A 16234-nucleotide genomic window follows, 5' to 3' on the forward strand; every position below is an offset into this window, starting at 1 on the left:
CGACCCAGCGGCGGGACCCAGCAAGAGCTGCAGCGCGTGCCGCGTGGAGCCCCGACCCGGCGGGACCCAGCAGCGTGCCCTGCTGAAGCGCCGACAAAGCGCCCAGCAGCGCAGCAGCAGCCAGTTCCGGGAGCCGAGCCACGACAGGAAGAGGAGGTACCATACCGTAATTTTTTACAAAAATAAGACACTTGAGTAAAATAATTATAGGATGGTGTCTTATAATATGAGAAACACGCTATGAATCCAGACTTGGAGAGTGGAGTTTGCTATTTGCATATATCAATACCTGCACCTTGAATCTTGGCTGGAAACAAATAAGCAAGTAATGTTTCTTTGAATGCCGAAGTGCAGTTAGCGCTTGCTTATAGTTGTGATGTCATTATTTGTGCTGGAAAATGGAATATTGGAGAGAAGTACAACTGTAAGAGAGATATTCTATGAGGAAGCTGTTTAAACAGGATCATGCTTCAGTTTTTATTCTCAGTTATAACTGAGCCTTAGAAATTGTATTACATGCAAAGGTGCAAATATTTTCCATTTGCAGGTTTGGACAAAATCTGCGGGACAATATAGTGCAGTGCAAGTAGAATGAGGGCTGAATGTGCAGGGCCAGTTTCTAATCCCTGGTCATTTTCAGGTAGCTTTGGGGTGATCACTGCCCATTGCAAAAGTGGAGGTTCTGTGCAGGCACTCCAAACAGCCCAGATAAAATTTTCACCCTTCTCTGGTCTAAATTTATAAAGCATTTTGTACAAACTACTAACTGTGCGCCAAGCAACAGGTGTGTCTGCATGTTCTTAATCCATTATGCTAGCTAAGTGCAGCATCTACATGGGCTACACCTACCATGAAGCTTTGGGGTGGCTTCTGCTTGGCTTCTGTCACATTTAAAACAGCCATCTGTCTAACCTTCCTCAGAGGGCTGCCATGCCAATAAGTTAGATCAAAGCTGCAGAGCTCTTGGTTGCTGGAAGGGTGCCATAAAATGATAACATTGCATTTGTTTGGGTGTGGTGGTGGGAAAGCTGGCTATTAATACTATGTAACAATATCTCTTTTTTAATAGAAATCATCGACGATATCACCAATTTAGTAGAAAATACCGACAACAAGCTGCGCAACCAAACCAAGCGTGTAATGACAGTGGACAGAAAATCATCTTCTTGCGGTAAGATATGGTTTGACTTAAAAGTCTACTTTTTAAAATAACTTTTTAAAAAAATAGCTGCCATTTTGTAGCTTCTAATTCTTGGCCCGAAGCAGTCTAAAATGTTTCTAACCAAGGTTGTTGTTAATTTTTCACTGTCTTCATGTAATGGTTAATGGCAGTTAATTAAGCACGATTTAAAGCAGCTACTGCTTTTGAGAAAGAGAGTAAGGAGAGAAAAGAAGAAGACATGATAGAAGAGGAGTAAAATTTGTATTCTCTTCATTGTTGAGTTTTGTGTTCACAGTGCACTTAATTCACTGAATGTCTTAATACTGAATGTCTCTTTCTGCCCAAGAAACAAGTTACATAAATAGTTTCAGCAAAAAAAGGGGAGGCCATCAAGTTAGACTGTTTACCTGTGCTTAGAAAGAATAATTGTGTCTTCATTAGAAGTATTCGTATCCCTCCTTCTGTCTGGCAGAAAAGACTTCAATGCTGCGAACAGTAAATGGAAGTTAATATTTAATAAACATAATATACTTGTTCAAGATAGTGGTGGTTCATGATGGCTCTGCGGGGAGGAGGGGATGATGATGATGATGGAAAATGTCTGATCTCCTGGCTTTAGATGATGCTATAAATGTTGTTGTTGTTATTTATTAGTAACCTTACCATGGTACTGGGGGCGGGGGGAGCTTCAGAAGCATACAGTTTGTGCTAGCATTATTAGCATTAAGATCTTAGGCCTGGTGGCAGTCAGCCATTTGATATTAAACCCCTACAGATTGATGTGTAGTTGAGTTCTGAATCTGAAAGCAGGGATTTGCACCCGTATCTAGTCACAATATCATATAGTGTAGGCTAGTGATGTTTTCCCCCCCATCATCAAGCAGATGGCAGTTGCTTTTCAGATTGATTCAATTTTACTTAGCAACTTGGCTCTATGAAATACTTACAGTTAGAGAGCAAAGGTATATTTCATCCGTTATTTCTAAAGACAATTAAAGATGACTTAGTCTATCCTCCATGCTCTCCTCTCTTTCCCCGCCAGTTCTTCCAGCTCACTAGAAATGCATATGAATGGTAAGATATAGGAATGGATTGTATTAAAATCTCCCATTTTCTTCTGTTCCACAAGGTGGCATTGCAGTGAGATGTCTCTTTGCTTTTAGTTTTTATGGTGTCTTTAGGGGAGAACAAAAATCACGGCTTTAATTTCTTTCACCTAAATTGGTATGCGCTGCGCTGTATTAACTTCTCACAGGAATACATATTATTTTTTTACGGTGTTCCTCTAACTTTAAATAAATCTGCGGGTTTTTTAAAATGTGGATGACATCCTAAAAGAATGTCCCTAGAAAGTAGGAGTATGCCCCCAGCTCTCACTTTATTCATCATTCTGGTGAAGTACCCACATTCTTTGGCTTTTTTTTTCTTAGAAAGTCAATTGGCTTGATATATTCAGGGCTGCAAGTAATCAGATTTGTCCAGCTGATGCAAAGTATGTATATTTTGACGAGTGAAAGTTCCATCCGCTTTATTTTTAGTATTGCAGGGAGCTTAGTTCAGTGTGACATGAAGTCAGCCTTTCCTGTGGCCGGTTTGCCAGAAGATTGTGCCAACGTTCTTTCCAATAACTGCACGGACAATTGCCTTGGGTCTGAACCAAAAGATGATTTCCCTGAAAAAACTTTTTTCCCTGGTTTATGAGCTGTTCCATTTTTCTCTTTGCCTTTTTTCATGTTCCCTAAGCCCAGCTATCTGGGTATTTGGAATCACTTTCCACGATGTTACTGCCATTTGGTTTGTGATGTTGGCAGATCTTATTCCATGAATTTTTCTCGAAAATGTGTGTGGCACCTCATACCGATAGCAGAGCAGTGGACCAAGTTTGGAGAAGGGGCATAAAAACATAGTAACTTCTTCTTGTAAGATGGGAGGTGGGTTATTATTTCAGCTGCTATTTACCTAATAAAAATGTGCATTGATTTCGTTCATGAAGTTAAGATCAGTCTATTTTGGCCCTGAGACACAGAAATAACTTGCTTGGATGGTGGCCACCAGTAATCTATGGCTACACTGGGGCCCTGTGCTGCCATTTATTTCAGACTCAGGCACTGGGACTGCTGCGCTAATATATCACCCCCTTATGCCTGTCAAAATGTTTGTGCTTTTTGAGGACTTCAACTGCTGTGGCATGTTAATAACTAGCTTAGATAATTGTGCCCAACATGCTATGATTCGCAGAGTTCGAGACCCTAAACAGCAGCGGACACTCACAGGAGAGCGTTGTTTCATACATATTTCTTCCTTCTGTGTATCTTCTCAAGAGCACCACAGATCCTAATATGCTTGCCTCCCACCACCATCAGATGCACTCTCTCTTTTTCCCATTCTCCTCTGGTGAAGTGGAGTAAAGGATAAGTTGCTTGACTTGCCAAGGTCACCCAAACAGCCCATGGCATGCTATCATTAAACCTGTATCTCTGGAATTCTATCCCAATGCTTTAATCACTGAGCAACCTCTTTGTCACTTGGCAGAAGTCCATGGTGAAAGCATTCAGAAAGAAATAGTCTGGACAGTAAAATCCTTCCAACTCCCACAGTCTCCCCAAGCGAAAATAAACCCCGATTTGTCTCGTTAGGCTTCCAAGAGCAGAAATCTAAAAATTTAGAGTGATAAGACACAGGATTGGGAGCTACTCTGGTAGGCAGTTTGGACCTGATACTCATATCCTTGTTATTTACTCTTTCTTTAAACTCAGAAGAGGATTTGGCATGTCTAGTGAGAAAATGATGTTGCGTTCTCTCTCTCCCCCCCCCCCCTTCACCTCAAAGAAATGGGTAAGGGGAGTCTAGCATGCCTATGCAAGCTGGGTGAGCGGAAGAGGCCAGCAACACCTAGTTAATTACATTTGCATATGCAGCTGTTCAAATAGAGCCTCGCTCACCGCTCACCTCGTGGGGGATTTGGAGCAGCTGTTGCTAGACCCGGCAATCTGGCTCTGCCATTGGAGGGCTGGGGTGCGTCCCCGGGACGCCCCCTCAACCATCTATCATTTCAAAGGCCAAGTAATTAGTTATATTTGAATACAAAGAGGGGAAACCTGGCATTGTGTGAACATCCAGGGGCAGCTGCTTATAGTTTGGTTTCCAAGGATACGTGTCCAGGAGTTAAATCACTGCTTGATATTTCTGGAAAAAGTGCAGAAATGTGATAATCAGAATTTGATGCCTGCTGTTTATTTTATAGCACATCCTGCAAGTCGAGGCTTCCCTGTGATTTTAGGTGGTTGTTAAATTTTCCTTTAAAAACAGAGAAAAAAAACACAATTGGCTATCGTGCTGAGGTTCTGTTGAGATCATGACTTAGTTTGTTTTGTTTTGTGGGAGCTGGGTGAAAATCATATGTGGCACTTTCCTGATTCTGCATGCGTTTTTCTGAAGCTCTTTAATTTCCTTCACCAGAAAGATGCGTATTTCAAAAGCAGATACTAGGCAGCAGAAATATAGGGTGCAGATAGTGGAAGGATGGTGGAAAGGTCCAGGATAAAGACTTTCCCACATATAAGGGCAATATAACGTCAGCCTCCAAAATAGAGATGATAAGGATTCATAGTACTGTACAGTGGTACCTTGACTTACGAAGGCGATCCGTTCTGCGGCGCTCTTCGTAAGTCGAAACCTTCGGATGTCAAAGCGTCCATTTTGCGCATGCGCGATTTTTGCGCTTCTGCGCATCCCCAGAGAAAATACTTCCGGGAAACCTTCGGATGTCGAGGCATTCAGATGTCGAGGTACGACTGTATTTCATTCCTAAAAGCAAGGACATCCAGGGTGCTTTTTCTCAGTTAAGAGAAACCTTGGTTAACATACCTTGTTCAACCTGAAAGATTTCACATATCATCCAACCAGCCATTCTGTTGCTGTTGCTGCTTTTCCTTCTTTGTTTTCATATCTGAAGCAAAACTGAGAAAGCCATTGGGAGCAGTGCAAACATCTTTCCCTCCACCCCACGAAACCATGTGTGATGTGTACTGGGCCTTCCTCATGAGTGCCTGATCACACGCAGGACTGATCTGTACCATTTCTGAACCTCAAGAAAATGGCGGGACAGTCACATAAACCAATAGTTTGTGCAGTTGGTCTTTGATGCTGAGGGCCTGTTTGTGTAGTAGAGGAGAGGGACCAGCTCGTGTTTGCTCTTCATTATGCAACTGCAGCCCTACTGTTGGGCTATGATCTGGGGCCGAGTCATTGGCCATTTTTTCAAATAAATGAGGAGGGCAATCTTGAGGAAAGCATCTGAATCCACAGTGTTTTGTGGTGGATTTCACTTTCTCATTGCTGCTGTAGATGGCGTTTAGTTAACTCTATCCTCCCTTTGGAGTCCTCAAAAAGAAGGAAGGGCGGAATAAATCCCCCCCCCCCCCGAAATATAACTGCAAACTAATTGATTGCCCAAACAGTGGTGAGGGACAGTGTGGATCTGTGATGTCTGTCCTGTAGATGTACATGGGACAGTAATGTTCGGAAGTAAGGGACACCTATCATTTCCCTGAAACATATGAGTTTCATGGAAAGTGCCATATAAGCCACACAAATCCCTTGTTACTTGAAAGGTCTTCTCTGTTGCAGTTTTCAGTCATCCCAGTCGTATTCCTTGATGGCTCAATATAACATTTGATGGCCTTTTCATATTTGCCTTTGAAATGCGCTCCAAAGTTCTGCGGTTTCTCCCTCCTTTCATTTTGAGGGTTCAGATTTGCTCCTTGTCTCTGCTCTCCGTGGATTCTCATCGTGGAGCAGGAGAGACTGCTTTAGGGTGGGTTTATTTACCTAATAAACCGGCTCTTGTATCGTCTAGGAAATGCTGACATTTTTGAAAGAGGAACTCCTAGTAACAGGCAAACAAAGGTCCAGCAGTTAGGTCTGGTGAAACAACGAAATGAAGGTCAGCGAATATTGCCCTCAGCCTCTTTCCCGGTGGCCATGACAGCAGCGGAGGTTTATTTGAAGATCCCAGACTCAGAGTCATTGCTTGCATTGTCACCCATCTGAGCGTTCGAGTCTGTGCCAACAGTTTGGGATATTAATGTATTCCACAGATCAGTGAAAAAAGGAATTCCTCTGCACGCCTTTCTTTTCTTTTCTTTTCTTTTTTTGTTTTCCCTAATTTCCCCCCCCCCTCTCACTCCTTTCCATACACTTTGTTTGCAGTGCCTTTGTCTGGCGGATGTTGCTGGGCATTTCTAATGAGAAAGCAAAGAATTGGGGAGGGGGAGGGGGTGTTAGCACTTTTAAAACATAAGGTGAAAGTTTTTTACAAGCTAGTCAGGTGCATAGAAATTCGTATTCTGGTTGGGATTGTGAATGCAAATATACAGTAGAAAGCTCCCTTTCTGACACATAAATCTCATTGATTTGCTTCCTGGAGCAAGAAAGTACTTTAGGAAAAATTAAACACTGCTGCTCCACAGGATGCCATGCCTCAGTGCTTCTTTAGTATTCATCCGTGCTTCATTACCACAGCCACCTCTCAGCCCACCCTGAGCAGCTGCTAAAAGGGGCAAAATTACAGCAATTCATACTGCGGGTGACTTACTGCCAGGGAATAATTGGTTTCTGTTTGCAAGGGACATTATCACAGCGAGGCTTGGAAAACAGAAATTGTTTGCTGGTTTTGGGGAGGGGGGGTGTTCAATGGAATGTATTTATCAAGATTTTCACAGGATTTGTAGAAAGGGCAGCTCAATGGAAAGAAAAGCTGTTGTTGTTCTTGCGAAGAGACAATTATCTAATAAAGAAATGGGTCAGGCAAAGGAATTTGCACAGGTTTCTTACACGTATCTGTTTATGCGGCTTCCCTAGCAGGAATTGTACTTAATACTTAGATATTTTTATAATATATTCTTTGATCCTTCATGGAAATGTTAATGAGACAAAATGGGCTAAAGAGCTCTCCAGACACTGCCTGGAGAGGGAGGAATGAAATGCAGACCCTCTGGAGGGCTTCTGACACACAAGAAGTCCCTTTGTTTCCTGTTTTACAAACCAGAGACATGTCTAAAATCAGCAGCAAAAGAGAGCAGGCTGAAGAGGGAGTGCCGAAGACTAGGCTTTCTATATTTTAAAAGGGGGGGGGAATTGTTTGTTGCTGGCTGTGAATGCCTTGGCGTGCTTGATGGGCAGTGTTCTGTGGCTGTTTGAAGTCCAGAATGAAGGTACTCAGAAGATGTGAGCAGGATGTGGTTAGGCTGTCTTTCACTTAGACTTAATTAAGAATCTTGCAGGCTTTGTCTCTTGGGGAGCCTGTTTCTGTGAATAGGGAGCTTGGCCCCAAAATTGTATATACCAGGCCCACTGTCTTTGTGTTGGGTTGCCAAACTGAAGACAGTAGCAAGTGCAGGCCCCATGTTGCTGGAGGTCATCCTCTTGTTCAGAGAAGTGAGCCCACATCCCCAAGAGAAAGCGAGAGGAGCTGGAGGGAGTCTTTCTTAGGAACCGGAGAGTAACCAACCTTTATATTTGTGTGCGTGTGTGTGTATAAATAAAAAGCCAGTGGGAGGTAGAAGAGGTTTTGTAACACTTTCCAGCGGCTGATTGTTTAGCCTTAAGGAAGGTCAGAGGCTAAACCACAAAGGGCAAACACTTTTCCTCAATGAGTCAACACTCTGGGTCCATTTCTGTATGTGGGACTATATCTGGGGTTTCATACCCAGATAGATATTAATGAGTCCAGGTATACAGTTTAAAACCTATGATGTTCCCTTCTAGAGGAGTCAGATTTATTTTGTTAATACTTTAATGATTAACAAAAAAGATCCATTGTTATTTTGGTTTCTCACAGGAGAAATCCTAGCACTGTGAGAGTGTTGTCCAAAGCTTAATGGCCGGCCTTCCATTTCCAGCAAAAGCCTAAACTCCTGGTTATGGTTTTAGATAAGCCATAAGGTCAGCCCTTTCTATTCATTTGCATGACAATTAATGCCTATAGAAGTGACCATATTTTGCCTCTCAGTTCATCAGAGGTCTTGATAGTTGTGACTGTGTTCAGGGGAGAGAAGTCGAACAGGTGAATAGTGAGGTGGCTTGGATAGGCAGTTGAAAGACTCTCTATCCTCTACCCCAGGCATCCCCAAACTTCAGCCCTCCAGATGTTTTGGATTACAATTCCCATCATCCCTGACTACTGGTCCTCTTAGCTAGGGATCGTGGGAGCTGTAGGCCAAAACATCTGGAGGGCTGCAGTTTGGGGATGCCTGCTCTACCCCATAGGCTGTGGACATGATTGAATGAGGTACCGGTCAGGAGCAGCCGCTGTGTTCCCCTCCAGATGTTCTGACCACCCTGTGTCATTGGGAATGCTGTCTCTGGTTGATGAGTTGCAGTCCATAACATCTAGAGGGACCAGGTTGGCTACCCTTGAGGTAGGGGTGATGTCTCTGCTAGAAAAGCAACTGAGAAGGAACTTGGACCATGCTCTTAACTTGCCATTCATGGGGCACAACGAGAGAGAGAGTCTAACTCTGTGCATTCCTGCATGAGACTGATAGTTTTAAATCTGTTTCATTCTGGCTTTAGGCCAGATTTGAGCCCAGAGACTTCTCTGCTTGTAGTGGACAATCTCAGTTGTTGCTTCTATACCTGCTGGTGCCATTTGACAGTAGCATCCTTCTGAATCATCTTGCAGGGTTGGGGTGATTCTGCTTCCTTTCTGACTTGTATCAGGGGGTATTATTAACAGCTGTTCAGTCTAATTCCCCACCATTCTTGTTGCTGCTTTGGGGAGTGGAGACCCACTTCTGAATCAGCATCTAAAAGCTCTTGTGGTTAGATAAGGGGGAATAGACTTTAAGCAGAAGGCAGACAAGACTGAAGATGCAGTGCTTCATTCCATTCATATTCACTCTTAAAAGATCAGATACCTAACCTAGAAATGCCCCTAGTGGCCATGGGTGCTTTTTTCACCTACACTCAATATTAGCTGCTGCAACTCTTATTGGAAGGTAAGACCTTCGTGGTGCGGGGGGGGGGGCGTGCATCCATCACTCATACTTGAATGATCTTAAGAATTTGATTTGTATAATATGCTTTGTGTGAACATGCCTGGAAGCTTAGCTTATGCAAAGCTCTCCTACTATGATGAGGTCTGAGATACTACCTGCATATTTAAAAATTCCACTGGTTACATGCTTGCTTTTTAAGAACAATTCATGGTGGCTAGGTCACAGGTATCTCAATAAACACATGCCATATTAAAGTATTCCATGTGTTTGGATCTTAAGGAGAGTTTCCTACTCTGTATATTTCTTTTTCCAAGGAGAGGGAGGCAATTAGTGGAGGCGTTTGTATTGAGAAATTTTGTTCTTTCATAGCAATATTAAAAATAGAACATCGGGGGTTGGAGTTTCTAAGTGTACTCTCAAGCTGAGTTGCTGTAGCCCTTCATTCTCTCTGCTGATACTTTTGTACACAGAAAAGAGAAAAATATTTGCACATGGATTATCATTTTCTAGAACTTATTGCCATTTGTAGGGCAACGGGATTAGGCAGAGATTCGAATTAACATACAGTCATTTTGGATTCTGGTTTATGAGATGAATTCACAGGTTTAATTTGCTGCCATGCAGTTTCCACAATGAGTTGCATTTGGAATGAGTTGCAGTTAAAATTATTTTGGGGAGAGAGACGGTCAGACTTCTGATTAACTGAGGCAACCCTAGTCAAAACTAAGGGTTAGTGCCCCAAACAAAATCCCTTATACTTTATAGCAGCCTCCCTCAACCTTGGGTCCCCAGATGTTGTTGGACTACAACTCCCATCATTCCTAGCTAGCAGAACCAGTGATCAGGAATGATGGCAGTTGTAGTCGAGGGTTGAGAAAGGCTGCTTTATAGGTACTGGAGTATGACTTGAGACCTTGGGATTCATTACTACTACTACTACTACTACTACTACTACTGTTTTTCAAAGTTTTAATACATACATGTTCTACATATTTTCTTCCATCCATTCTTGTTGAATCCATATGAGCATCTTTCTGTCCTCATTTACTGCAGAACAGAGCAAATCCTTCTTTAAATATCTGAAGAATTTTCAATGCAGAACTGAGATTGGCAATATAGCTTTGCTTAAATTGTACGAGTAATAGCAGCTTCCTACTTTAGGGTTTGGTTGCTTACATCTCCCTGTGTTTAAATCCCTTCCCCTCATAAGCTAGCTCTTTCAACGTCACTGAACAAGGTGGCTCAGTGGATTAAATGTTGGACACTGGAAGCCCTTGGGCAAGTCACTACCTCTTGGCCCTCTTTCCCTATATCTGCAAAAAGGGGATAACCTGTTAGTGAGTGAATGAATGAGGTATGGAAAGTGCAATTGCAAGTTTAAATCAGTTTGCACTCTTGTGGCTGTTTTACAACAACTATATGATCTACTTGTGGAAGCCTTTTGGTTTTCTTTTGTTGTTGATCAGGCAAGGCTCCCCTTTTGGACACACTGCAGTGCTTGTCCTTAGCAGTTTGCACCAAAGGACTGAGGAAGTAGCTTAGGGTTGGTTGTTTAGGTTTCCTTTCAGTAACTTTATCTGAACACTTTCTGTTCCTATCTACTTTCTCATGGATAATCTCCTTTCATTTTGTTGAACTCTTCCTGTAAAACAGTTTCTGCTGAATAGCACATGAGTAGTGGGCTATTTTCACATCATACTGTGCTTCAAGCTTCCTTCTGTGCATGTAAACCTATAAAGAGACTCATGAGTTATTCAGCCACAGGTAATTCTCATGCACACTTAACACACCAAAGAGAAGAGAGTGTGTAAGGAAGGAAGTAGGCTGAGAGGAAAGGGACAACACTCTTCCCTTATTTTCTCTCTTAACTGAATTTGATAACCAAAGCTACTGAGGACTGTTGAAAATTACAAAATCAGGAAAGGGAGGAGAATGTTTGGGCTCCAGTTTGTGGCCGATAATGTTCAAGACTGAATTATGAGGAGAAAAGAACTGGTAAAATCAGGCAGTGTAACTTGGTGTCAAGACAGCCACAGAGTTTTTTCTAAGCACCCATTCTTGCCAATGCATGTATGTGTGTCTTTAGTGGGCATGATCTATCAGAGTGATTTAGCCAGAGATGCATCTGCATTTTTGAAAAGGCTGTTTTTGCAGCAACTAGTGATGAAGCTTTCTTTTGCACAAATAAGTGTGTTCCTTTCCACCTGCCATACTGTTGGTAGAAGAGTATGGGAAGCTTCTGTAAAGGTTCTTGATAGCAGATTATCCAAATGCAGTTGATGAATGTTCACTGTCAGGAGCAGGAGATTTGGAGTCTGCATTTCCCAGGGTCTAATCATCTCATAGGGCAGCTGAGTGTGACTCCTTCTCCAATAATCTACTTAACTCAGTAGTTTTCCCCTCCTGTTGCCTCACAAGGAGAAAGAGGCTCCTAGGCTGTTTGCATGATAAGTAGCTTCATACTCTCCAAGCCTTTGAAGGGAAAGCTGGGAGTTAATTGTGGCAGCTTGAACTAATGGTTTCCCATGTTTACTGGTAGGTTAAGTGAGAAAGAGAGCTTGAAAAACACCCTTCATTTAAGTGCAGTAATGGGCCTTACAGCGAATTTCAAGAGACAACAACTGTTCTCTGATCTGGGGGAAAGTGTTTGTCATGTTCTAAGGCTGATGGATTTGTAGGAAGAGTATGGATAAGTACCAGTACATCAGGGTTTTCTCTTGGGGAAAATTAACTGGGAGATTCTCTTGTTCAGGGGTCAGCAACCTTTTTCAGCCATGAGCCGTTCCACCATCCCTCAGACCATGTAGTGGGCCAGACTATATGCGGGGGGGGGGGGGGAATGAATGAATTCCTATGCCCCACAAATAACCCAGAGATGCATTTTAAATAAAAGGACACATTCTACTCATGTAAAAACGCACCGATTCCCGGACCGTCCGTGGGCTGGATTTAGAAGATGATTGGGCTGTATCCGGCCCCCGGGCCTTAGGGTGCCTACCCCTGCACTTGTTTAACTTTTTAAACATCTGCATAACCACTGTGGAGAATTACCAGCAAGCTGAGTGACTTGTAGGTGGTAATTGATGATGTCACACGAAAGTCCAACTCACTCCATGTAAAAATGCCTACCTGTTTATGTAGGAGATACGCATACCCACAGGACTCATTTGACAGGTAGATGACTTAAGACCAAATATATGCTCCTCCATAACTATTGTACAGTGCTGTGCTTTAGGTTTGTGGTGTTCATTTGAGTTTAGAATCATGGTTAGAAGCATTGCATTTGCCAGCAAATGGTAAAATAATTCCTGCATTTTCATGCAAAAAACAGCCAAAGAAGTGTTAATATCTCCTGCACATTTATTAGACTGCACATAATCATGATGTCTGAAAACTTTACATAGAACTTAAATGCTTAAATCATCCCAGTTTCCAGGAACATTACAGGATGGTGCACCCTGGGCCACATCATAATATACAGAACTAGCACTGGTTTGAGTTACTTAGGTATTCTGGAAACCAATTTAAGGTGAATTATTTCGAGACGCTCCATTCAGGTGTGCAACATGAGCATGGAGCAATTCTGGCAGTAGACTTGTAACAGCTGTTACAAGCTGTTAGGCAACTGCGATCAAATTTGCAGGCTTAAAGGAATGACGCAAACAACTGCGGCTGAGCGTATCATTTGTATCCCTTTTTTCTAATAAAATTGTAGTATGTTCTTGGAGTCCCAGATGTCTCTGAATTGCATTGTTACCCAGTTTATAGATCGGTGATTCCTTAACATGGATTGATGATCTAGTAGCAGGTCATAGGACGCTTGTGGTGCAACCGCCAAAGTTTCAGCAATGAGTCTTGAAGACAAGCACAGCAAAAGGTGCTAATGGGGCTTCACTTTAGAAAGTTACGCATGTATTGGTGCTTCTCCAGTAGGGCTGCAGGGGTGAGACACAGAGTAGGATATATTTGGTCTTAAGTCCTCTACCTGTAAAATGAGTCAGAGAGGTGTGAGATCATACTCGTGATGTGGGCTGGGAAGGGGTGACAGAGGGACTCCCGTTTTTGGTTTCATGGTATGAGGACAAAATGCCAGCAATGCCTGATGCAATTAAAACTTAATAAAGATAAGGTGCGAGCTCATATTGGCTAGATTGAGCTCTATGGCTCTTGAAGCCAAGTTGGCATGATCTGTGCATTCTTTCAGCCCTGATGAAATGAAAAGTGAAGGAATGTTGCATGAAACAAATCAGTTTGGATACTTCAGCAAAATCTCACTTGTGTGCTTTGAGGGTGGAGGGGAATGCATCCCAGTCTGTTTGATTCTCATTGCCAAGTATTCAGTCAGAGATGCTGGAGTCTCTTGCCTCTCTTGCATTAGGCTTGTGTTGGAATTGATGGACAAGGGTTCACCAATAGTCGCAGGACTGGAAAAGAAATGTTATCCTCCTAGCTATAGGATGGCTTGAGTTGCTTAAATGAACATTTAGGAACATAAATACTGAAGGTTAGATGATGCTCTTGTGTTCTCTTGCTTTGTATAATACCTTAGCTTCTGTTTTGAAGAGTGAATATGTATTATCAGGCAGAGCATAAACTCAAAGTGTGTGTGTTAGTAGAATTCTTAATATATTATTTAATACCTGCATTTCCCATGAGATGTGTGCATTAATCCATCACACAAAAATCTGTTGGTTCATAGGTTTGTTCTCTTCAAGATGAAAAATTATGTAGCTGGAATTTTTCATGCTTAATTTCTCAAAAAGTGATTTATGATGGCAGCGGAGCTAAGAGTTTTTCATTTGTGATAACAGGGCTATGATGGAAATAGAGAATATGAGCCTGGGGACTGGGTAACCCATACTGAAATGTTTATTGCTGTCTTTGTAATGCAACATATTAGGATGAAGATGTGTCTTGGTAAAAGAGAACAGAGCAGTACCAGGCCTAGGGGATATTTTTAGTCTTCCAATAACTGAATGCATTAAAGAGAAATCACTTTCATTGTCATACTGTGATCAAGAATGCAGGAGTATTCCAGGGACCACAAGGCTCATAAGGATCTAATATTTTCAATATACCCTTCTATTTGGGTATAGACCTTTTTTGCATTAACATGGGGGGGGGGGAGCCAGTGTATCCTTTCTTTTTGTTGTGCTGATATAGTCGCCTGAGTCAGGGCTAACTTTTTCTTTTGCTGGAATGTCTATGTGCCTGCTCGCATGTTGTGCATGAAGACAATAATTCTAGAGAAAATGTCTGTTCTGTAGTATAGTGCTTATGCTACATTTGTGGGTGGGTGGTTTTTTGTGGGTGTGTGTGTGTGGGGAGCATGCTCAAGTGGCTGCTGCTGAACTCACAACTGGAGGTACTCACTGTTCCAATTTGAGCCATTGTTGTGGCTCAGGAAAGGGCTTCCATGACGGCATAAATCATGGTACAGTCCTGGTGGGAGGGGGCTAGTTAATACAAGCAGCACTTGCATTTCAGTGTTTCCTGGTTGCAAGCTCAGCACGCTCCTGCATTATTGAGGGCGGGGAGGTAACCAAACTGTGTATCTCTTTAGTTATTGTCTTTATCTTACTATAGAATGTTTTTGTAAGAAAAAGGTGGTCATGCTGCGGCAGTTTGCCTCTTGGCGGCCATGTGAATTGCAGCACGACGAGAGCAGGTGGAACAAATGAGAAAATTGTCACAGTGAGCAAACAAGCAGGCAGCTGAGTGGCTCAAGTGGTCTTTCCCTGCTCCCCCTGCCACTGCCACCACCCACCTGCTTGCTTGTTAGCTCATGCACAAGCAACACACTGAGGGAAGCCCAGGGTCCTGGCGGGGAACCTGGCTGAGCGAATGAGCAGGTGACCATCAGGCCTTCATGTGCTTCCTGTTGCTGCAGCCCTTTGTCTGCCATCACTGTCAAAAGGCACACTTCCTCCTCTTCATTCCTCTGTGGGGGTGGCCAAGGAGGAAATGAGATTGTCTTAGAATTGTAGAGTTGGAAGGGATCCCTGAGGGTCCTCTAGTCCAACCCCCTGCAATGCAGGAATCTCAACTAAAGCATCCATGACTGATGGCCTTCCAGCCTCTCCAAGGAAGGAGAGTCCACCACCTTCCAAGAGACTCTTCCCGATGTTTAGCTGGAATCTTTTGAAGATGGAAACAACATTTGCTCATCTCGAGTCCACAAGGACTATTCTCCAATAATTCTCAAATGTTATAGACCGAGGCTCTGAGATTACACTTTTATGGTCAACTAATATCCTTATTTGCTCATAGCTTCCCCCATTTCATAGCCAGCGGGGGGGAGCTCCTTATGTTTTTGGAGCTGCAGACTGTGGGTTATAGGCATTTGAAATTGCTCTTTTCCCACAACACTATACAGAGGCAGTTTGTATCCTGTGAGTAACTTTTTTGCTTATGCTTTTTATTCATATGTTTGTTACTGAATCATGTCTGTTGTCTCTGTTTAGTTTCATTTTATTTCAAAGCTAACAGGGCTCTATCAAGTAGTAATTATGAACACACCTGAGTGTTTGTAAGGGTAGAGGTATGATTGGAAATACCACAGAGAGACAAAGTAATATCTTTTGACTGGACCGATACATGAAATGGAAATGTTTCAAAATACGCTCAGAGCAAGCAATCCTCTGATTGGAAAGGTTTGCTCTAAATGGAGGGTTTGAAGCAACTCTTCTTTCTGGAAAGAAAATAGGCCGTCTTTGAAATTCCATCTTGGAAATAGCGATGCATATTATCTGGCATTGATTTCTCTTTTAGAAAAGTAGCAACAGATTATATATATATATGATGGAACCAGAAATGGAGGTCTAACAATGATATATGAAGGGAAACACTTATCTCATTTCCTCTCATTCAGTTGGGTTATGCATGTGGTTTGGGACCATAAACTCTAGGGATTATTTCATCATAGAGACAATAAACATTTTGGACTGAAAATTCACTACACACTTTTTCTGACTGAGTTTGACATGCAGGAATTCTCATGGACTTCTGCTTTTTATTTTCTCTTCTTCTCATTGCTTTGCCAGCCAGTCTTGGTGAAAAAGAAAAGAGCGTT

General features: G+C 42.5%; 1 protein-coding gene across 3 annotated transcripts in view; it reads left to right on the plus strand.

Annotated features, from left to right (window-relative positions):
- Positions 1-16234, plus strand: part of STX8 (syntaxin 8) — a 177416-nt gene that overhangs the window by 54232 nt on the left and 106950 nt on the right. For all 3 annotated transcript variants that reach the window (XM_088661666.1, XM_088661667.1, XM_035104692.3), the window contains exon 7: positions 1070-1171. In XM_088661666.1, coding sequence (XP_088517792.1) covers positions 1070-1171 — 102 coding nt within the window. The remainder of the gene's footprint in view (positions 1-1069; positions 1172-16234) is intronic.

The sequence above is a fragment of the Zootoca vivipara genome, chromosome 2 (assembly GCF_965207765.1).
Source record: "Zootoca vivipara chromosome 2, rZooViv2.hap1.1, whole genome shotgun sequence".
Taxonomy (NCBI): domain Eukaryota; kingdom Metazoa; phylum Chordata; class Lepidosauria; order Squamata; family Lacertidae; genus Zootoca; species Zootoca vivipara.